The following is an 8,574-nucleotide window of genomic DNA, read 5'->3' on the forward strand; positions in this document are numbered from 1 at the left end:
CACCAGTTACTAGTTAGTATTTTTCTCTTTATTGTACTAGTTACCACCAGTTACTAGTTAGTATTTTTATCTTTATTGTACTAGTTACCACCAGTTACTAGTTAGTATTTTTCTCTTTATTGTACTAGTTACCACCAGTTACTAGTTAGTATTTTTCTCTTTATTGTACTAGTTACCACCAGTTACTAGTTAGTATTTTTCTCTTTATTGTACTAGTTACCACCAGTTACTAGTTAGTATTTTTCTCTTTATTGTACTAGTTACCACCAGTTACTAGTTAGTATTTTTCTCTTTATTGTACTAGTTACCACCAGTTACTAGTTAGTATTTTTCTCTTTATTGTACTAGTTACCACCAGTTACTAGTTAGTATTTTTCTCTAAATTGTACTAGTTACCACCAGTTACTAGTTAGTATTTTTCTCTTTATTGTACTAGTTACCACCAGTTACTAGTTAGTATTTTTCTCTCTATTGTACTAGTTACCACCAGTTACTAGTTAGTATTTTTCTCTTTATTGTACTAGTTACCACCAGTTACTAGTTAGTATTTTTCTCTTTATTGTACTAGTTACCACCAGTTACTAGTTAGTATTTTTCTCTTTATTGTACTAGTTACCACCAGTTACTAGTTAGTATTTTTCTCTTTATTGTACTAGTTACCACCAGTTACTAGTTAGTATTTTTCTCTTTATTGTACTAGTTACCACCAGTTACTAGTTAGTATTTTTCTCTCTATTGTACTAGTTACCACCAGTTACTAGTTAGTATTTTTCTCTTTATTGTACTAGTTACCACCAGTTACTAGTTAGTATTTTTCTCTTTATTGTACTAGTTACCACCAGTTACTAGTTAGTATTTTTCTCTTTATTGTACTAGTTACCACCAGTTACTAGTTAGTATTTTTATCTTTATTGTACTAGTTACCACCAGTTACTAGTTAGTATTTTTCTCTTTATTGTACTAGTTACCACCAGTTACTAGTTAGTATTTTTCTCTTTATTGTACTAGTTACCACCAGTTACTAGTTAGTATTTTTCTCTTTATTGTACTAGTTACCACCAGTTACTAGTTAGTATTTTTCTCTTTATTGTACTAGTTACCACCAGTTACTAGTCAGTATTTTTCTCTTTATTGTACTAGTTACCACCAGTTACTAGTTAGTATTTTTCTCTTTATTGTACTAGTTACCACCAGTTACTAGTTAGTATTTTTCTCTTTATTGTACTAGTTACCACCAGTTACTAGTTAGTATTTTTCTCTTATTGTACTAGTTACCACCAGTTTACTAGTTAGTATTTTTCTCTTTATTGTACTAGTTACCACCAGTTACTAGTTAGTATTTTTCTCTTTATTGTACTAGTTACCACCAGTTACTAGTTAGTATTTTTCTCTTTATTGTACTAGTTACCACCAGTTACTAGTTAGTATTTTTCTCTTTATTGTACTAGTTACCACCAGTTACTAGTTAGTATTTTTTCTCTTTATTGTACTAGTTACCACCAGTTACTAGTTAGTATTTTTCTCTTTATTGTACTAGTTACCACCAGTTACTAGTTAGTATTTTTCTCTTTATTGTACTAGTTACCACCAGTTACTAGTTAGTATTTTTCTCTTTATTGTACTAGTTACCACCAGTTACTAGTTAGTATTTTTCTCTTTATTGTACTAGTTACCACCAGTTACTAGTTAGTATTTTTCTCTTTATTGTACTAGTTACCACCAGTTACTAGTTAGTATTTTTATCTTTATTGTACTAGTTACCACCAGTTACTAGTTAGTATTTTTCTCTTTATTGTACTAGTTACCACCAGTTACTAGTTAGTATTTTTCTCTTTATTGTACTAGTTACCACCAGTTACTAGTTAGTATTTTTCTCTTTATTGTACTAGTTACCACCAGTTACTAGTTAGTATTTTTCTCTTTATTGTACTAGTTACCACCAGTTACTAGTTAGTATTTTTCTCTTTATTGTACTAGTTACCACCAGTTACTAGTTAGTATTTTTCTCTTTATTGTACTAGTTACCACCAGTTACTAGTTAGTATTTTTCTCTTTATTGTACTAGTTACCACCAGTTACTAGTTAGTATTTTTCTCTTTATTGTACTAGTTACCACCAGTTACTAGTTAGTATTTTTCTCTTTATTGTACTAGTTACCACCAGTTACTAGTTAGTATTTTTCTCTTTATTGTACTAGTTACCACCAGTTACTAGTTAGTATTTTTCTCTTTATTGTACTAGTTACCACCAGTTACTAGTTAGTATTTTTCTCTTTATTGTACTAGTTACCACCAGTTACTAGTTAGTATTTTTCTCTTTATTGTACTAGTTACCACCAGTTACTAGTTAGTATTTTTCTCTTTATTGTACTAGTTACCACCAGTTACTAGTTAGTATTTTTCTCTTTATTGTACTAGTTACCACCAGTTACTAGTTAGTATTTTTCTCTTTATTGTACTAGTTACCACCAGTTACTAGTTAGTATTTTTCTCTTTATTGTACTAGTTACCACCAGTTACTAGTTAGTATTTTTCTCTTTATTGTACTAGTTACCACCAGTTACTAGTTAGTATTTTTCTCTTTATTGTACTAGTTACCACCAGTTACTAGTTAGTATTTTTCTCTTTATTGTACTAGTTACCACCAGTTACTAGTTAGTATTTTTCTCTTTATTGTACTAGTTACCACCAGTTACTAGTTAGTATTTTTCTCTTTATTGTACTAGTTACCACCAGTTACTAGTTAGTATTTTTCTCTTTATTGTACTAGTTACCACCAGTTACTACTTAGTATTTTTCAGTAACTAACACGACACTGGCCTTGAATCTTCTCCTCTTTCTCCTCCAGATCCTGGACGACCTGCTGGAGGTCGACAGAGTCACGGCTCATTTCTGAGCACAGTTCTGGTCCCGACCCGGAGGACCTGGATCTGGTTCTGGATCTGGATCTGGTCCCGACCCGGAGGACTTGGATCTGGACCTGGATCTGGATCTGGTCCCGACCCGGAGGACCCGGGAGACCCGGGAGACCCCAGACCCCAGACCGGACTTTAGAAACCCGTTTCCTCGCTAGGAGGAAGGAATGTTTTCTTATTGATTTTGTAATAAAACTTCAAACACTCAGTTCTGGTTCTGGTTCTGATTCTGGTCCTGGTTCTGTTTCTGGTTCTGATTCTGGTTCTGGTCCTGGTCCTGGTTCTGGTTCTGATTCTGGTTCTGGCCCTGGTCCTGGTTCTGATTCTGGTTCTGGTCCTGGTCCTGGTTCTGGTTCTGATTCTGGTCCTGGTCCTGGTTCTGGTTCTGATTCTGGTTCTGATTCTGGTCCTGGTCCTGGTTTCTGTTTATTAAGGACCACCATTAGCCGCCAGGCTCGTCTTCCTGGGTCCGGTTTAACAAGTACAATATAAACAACAATAACATACAATTCCAGTTACAAACACACAGAACCAATTACAATTAAAACTAGAAGAAAAGAAGAAATCACAGTTCCCAGAAAAAAGATGACCTAACATGTTTTTTGAATGATTTCTTGTTTGGAATGCTGCTAATATTTAAAGGGAACATGGGAAGTTTAATTCCTCTTTAATTCACAATTAGAATTAAATCCGATTTAAAATTAGTAAAAATGACCATTTAATCACCTAATTCTGAATGAAAATGTCCATTCTGAATTAAACTTTATTCTGATTTTAAATCCCAATAGAATAATTCTGCGATCATGTTTACAGTACATTCATTCAAAAAAGAAAAAATAAATAATAAAAAAAAAAAATTAATATTAGAATTAATAAAAAAGAAAATAAAGGGTTCTTCCGGGAAGACGGCTGAGTGAGCAGACGTGTAGTCAACTACCCCCCAGGTCGGACATAAAAAACCCACCGTAAGGTTTAAACTCGACGACTGAAAGTTATATTATGGGTGGGAGAGGCAACCGAAGGTTAGGAAAACCTAACCAGAAACAAGACGAGCTGAGAAACTACCCGAAAAAATACCTGAGACCTCCTGAAAACGAGGACAGCGAACACGAGGACGACGCAGCAGAGAGAATGGAGGGTCGAGACCATAATGAGACACTGTGAATCGGGCTGGCTACAATTAGTTAGGATATAAAAGACCTCAAACAAGAGATACGACACGAACTGGGCACGCTAAAAGACGAGTTGAAAAAAGAAATGAAAGAAGAAATCACCGCTCTTAAACAAGAAATTGAGCGCAAGCTAACGGATAATAAAACGAGCTCCAAGCGCAGAAGGCCACTAGCTGAAGCGCAGGAGCGCATAGCAGAGCTGGAAGAGTGGAAAATAGACGCGGGAGACGTGATGAAGGAAATGCTGGAGCAGACTCACCGGATGCAAGAAAAGGTGACAGACCTCAAAGGGAGATCAAGAAGGAATAATATCCGTATTTTCGGCATCCCAGAGGAGACGGAGGAGAACTCCACTAACAAGTACGTGGACCAGCTGCTAAAAACCGAGCTGCAGCTACCTGAAGGAACGGAGCTTCACATCCAGAGAGCGCACCGCGCTCTCGCACAGAAACCGAACCCGAACGCGCCACCCAGGTCCATTATAGTCAACTTTCTCAAGTTTGAGACAAAAGAAATGATCCTGCAGGCGGCATGGAAGAAAAAGATACAAGTAGGAAACAAGCAGGTCTTTTTCAACCACGATTATCAGGCTGAAGTCGTCCAGAAAAGGAGGTCATACATGGGCATTAAAAGGGTGCTCAAAGAAAAAAAAATAAGTTTCCAGACGCCACTGACTAAAATGCGGAGCAACGGAGTGAAAACATACGACACCGCCGCGCAGGGGCGGACTGGCCATCTGTGTGATCTGGAGAATCACAGAACGGCCGGTAGTCCAGGACGGTCCGCGTGCCGTGTACCTATCTACCATGGCCTCAGTGTTAGGGCTCGGCCAGGCGGGGCTTTATAAATATATGGGCTTTATAAATGTATTAAATACATGAGCGCGGAGTCGGCGTGGCGAGGAGCTGCGCGGCGACGAGCACGAGCCGGGCGCGCGCCGGTGGCAGTGAGTCGCGCTGTGAAGCTTGATTTATGGTTCCACGTTGGACCGACGCAAAATTACGGCGTAGGTTACGCGGCCACGCGCGCCGTACGGTGCGCGTGGCCGCGTACCCTACGGCGTAGGTTCTGCTTCGATTTAACGCGGAACCATAAATCAGCCTTAAACCACACCTGCAGCCCGTCAGCTCAATCAGGAGGAGAGGTTAAGGAGCCAGTTGTTCATTGCTCGTTTTGTTAACTCTGTGAGCTTTGTTGGTTTGTTTGTTAGTTTGCTGGTGTTTTTTCCGTTCTGTGATTTTTAAGTTATTTGTGAAGAAGTTCTGAGTTCCCTGTGGGAGTTTTTCTATGTTTTTCTATTAAACTACGCCTCGTTTTGTCTAAAGTTTAACCCGGTTTGGTGTTGTGTGATTGGGTTCAGAGAGAACGACCCGTGTGTAGACGTGTTAAAGAGGTAAAGCCACAGATTTGTTTTCTTTATTGTTGTAATCTGTGCTTTAAATAAATCTGACATTGTTTATTATAAAACAGATTGATTTGTGGCTTGTTTAGATGAAAAATACATGAGAACAGGGCCTTGAAAAAATAATAGCATATTAAATCGCAATCGCAATATTGAGGAAAAAAATCGCAATTAGATTATTTTCAAAAATCGTTCAGCCCTAGTTTTACGTCTCATTTATTCATTCACACACGCACTAATATACTTGGGAAACAGTTAGGCACCAAATATAATATATTTAATTTTCTCAGATGGCAAAAATAAGAACTTTATTGATCCCACATAGGAGTAATTCATGTTATATCAGCAGAACAAGGTAGTGTCGAAAAACAATATATATCCCCCCTCAAAAAAATAAGAAAAATAGAGAAACATATTTTCTCATCAACAAAACATATTTAACATTTTCCAAGTAACAAAATAACATTTGAACCATTTTTCGGACAATAAAATAACATTTGAATCATTTTTCAGACAATGAAATAACATTTGAAAAATCTTTCAGACAATTAAATAACATGTTTTGTTCATGAGAAAATATGTTTCTCTCTTTTTCTTTTGTGAGGGGGGAGCACACAGTCACAAGAACACCTGGAAGCGTTCATGCTTATCACCACAGAGAAAGATCCTCATGTCCCTTGACAATGACAGAGTTGCAGAAAAAAGTGACCTGTTGAAGAAACTCCTTATCCCTAAACATTGAGAAAAATGACATTGCTGGTTTGTTTTTTTAGGTTAGTATTCAACCTTCATTTATATGTGAGTATTCAAGTTAAACTGTGTATTTACAGCCTCTTTACATTGTGATTTATCATAACTCATACAGTGTTGTGTATTTCAGATAGCTGTTTTGTATTGGTTCAACCAGAGGGACTGCAGTGAGACCTTCATTTCTATGTGAGAGTATTCAAGTTAAACTAGAATACTATGCTCTTAACACATCTAGTCAAATCAGTGCTATTGCTATAATTTGGATGGTATAGTATCATGAGCCACAATTAAGTATTGTGACACTCATGCCAGGCGTTAATGTTGTTTTTGTTGAGTTTCCGCGCGCTGATTGCTTTGGGCTGGGCCTAGTCAAACTCCAGGGCCGTTTTTTAGTCCCAGTCCGTCCCTGCCGCTGCGGAAGCCGCGCAGGCGATGAGAGAGAGAGGATTCATCACAGACCCACCGGGAGATGACGCGCGCCGGCGGCGGGGGAGAAGACACGAGTAACACCGGAGTGGCAGCGGGTCAGAGGGAAGGAGGCGAGACGTGAAGCAACGCACCGTGCCAGAGAGAAGCTGCAGGAGTATCTCAGGAAAACATAAACATGCACTGAAGAAAGGTAACAGTGAAACATAAACTTAAATACTGATATTATTTTTTCCGACCGGGAGATGTTTAGTTTTCTTTTCTATAGTTGGACAAATCTAGACATGTTCATTAGGAACTAATCAAGTCTAGGAAGGGGCCCCCATGAGAGATGAGGATTTCCCCTTCACCCACCCACGGGGACTCAGAGTTCACCCCATTGTTGGAAGTCACAATTGTTTTGGTTTATGTTGTTTTATTTACTGTTCATGAGTGTTTTGTTCAGAAATGTTTGGGAGTATACTTACAAATAATAGCAAAACAAAATGATGACTAACCATATCAAAATAATGTCGTTGAATAATAATAATAATAATATATATATAATAATATATATATATATATATATATATATATATATATATATATATATATATATATATATATATATATACATTTTATATATTATATTATATATATATATAATAAATGGACTGAATAATCCCATTAAAAGACAAAAGGTCATAACAAAACTTAAAAAAGAAAAAGCACAAATAATTTTTCTACAGGAGACCCACCTGTCACAATCAGAACATGACAAACTTAAAAAATATGGCTACAGGAATTTATATTATAGCTCATTTAAAGGAGGATGTAGAAGAGGAGTAGTGATTCTAATACCAAATTCCACTAAGTTTGACTTTGAGAAGGAATACAGGGACAAGGAAGGAAGATACATTATAGTGAAAGGAAGACTAGAGAATGAACTAGTAACACTGGTAAACATATATGCCCCCCCCGGAAAGTGACAAATCTTTTTTTAAATGTCTATTTGATGATATGATAGCAGGAACAGGAGGTATTTTGGTCTGTGGGGGAGACCTAAATGTTATTAGAGACCACAGAATAGACACAACTAGTCTTAAAAAAAATAAAATGCATTTGACAAGATTCGTAAACATATCCTTGGAGGAGATGGGAATGATTGATGTCTGGAGGAATCAACACCCCCTGGAAAAAGACTTCACGCATTACTCCGCAGCACATAAAGTCCATTCAAGGATAGATTACTTTTTTATGAATGCAGAGGATAACCATATGGTACAAGAGTGCAGGATAGGCGGAGCAGATGTGTCAGATCATAACCCACTCTATTTAACAATAAATTTAAACAACAGAAGACGGCATACAGTGTGGAGACTTAATCTGGGAATTATGAATAATGACCAAACAAGGAAGAAGGTAAAAATGGAAATCGAAAGATACTTAGAGGAAAATAACAACGGCGCTGTAGACCCAACGATTTTTTGGGATGCCATGAAGGCAGTCATTAGAGGAAAACTGATAGCTGAAACTGCACATGCAAAAAGAACAAAAATGGAGGCTTATAAAATGTACAGTGAAAGGCTAAGAGTATCGGAACAGGAATACCAAAATACTAACGACCCCAAGATAAGTCAACAAATTAAAGAAACCAAAACAAAAATTAATGACATACTTTTGGACGAAATTGAAAAAAAGAAAATACTGGCAAGGCGTATAAAAAAACAGCAAGCAATTAGTAATATATACAAAATTAAAGATCCTCATACAGGTGAGATAGTATCTAGTCCGGATGGTATTGAGGATATCTTCCAAAGATATTATCAAGACCTATATACACAACCTGCATCTGCAGATGAGAATGATATGATTACATTCCTGGAGATGCTAGACGTACCCTCAATCGGACGTATGCAAAATGATAAATT

General features: G+C 36.9%; 1 protein-coding gene across 1 annotated transcript in view; it reads left to right on the forward strand.

Annotated features, from left to right (window-relative positions):
• LOC133460974 (cleavage and polyadenylation specificity factor subunit 1-like) overlaps positions 1 to 2,945 on the forward strand; it is a 38,148-nt gene extending 35,203 nt beyond the window's left edge. The window contains exon 19 of the mRNA XM_061741684.1: positions 2,848 to 2,945. Within this exon, the coding sequence (XP_061597668.1) occupies positions 2,848 to 2,895 (48 nt within the window). The 3' untranslated portion in view covers positions 2,896 to 2,945. The remainder of the gene's footprint in view (positions 1 to 2,847) is intronic.
• The last annotated feature ends 5,629 nt before the right edge of the window (positions 2,946 to 8,574 follow it).

Source organism: Cololabis saira, chromosome 15, assembly GCF_033807715.1.
Source record: "Cololabis saira isolate AMF1-May2022 chromosome 15, fColSai1.1, whole genome shotgun sequence".
Lineage (NCBI taxonomy): Eukaryota > Metazoa > Chordata > Actinopteri > Beloniformes > Belonidae > Cololabis > Cololabis saira.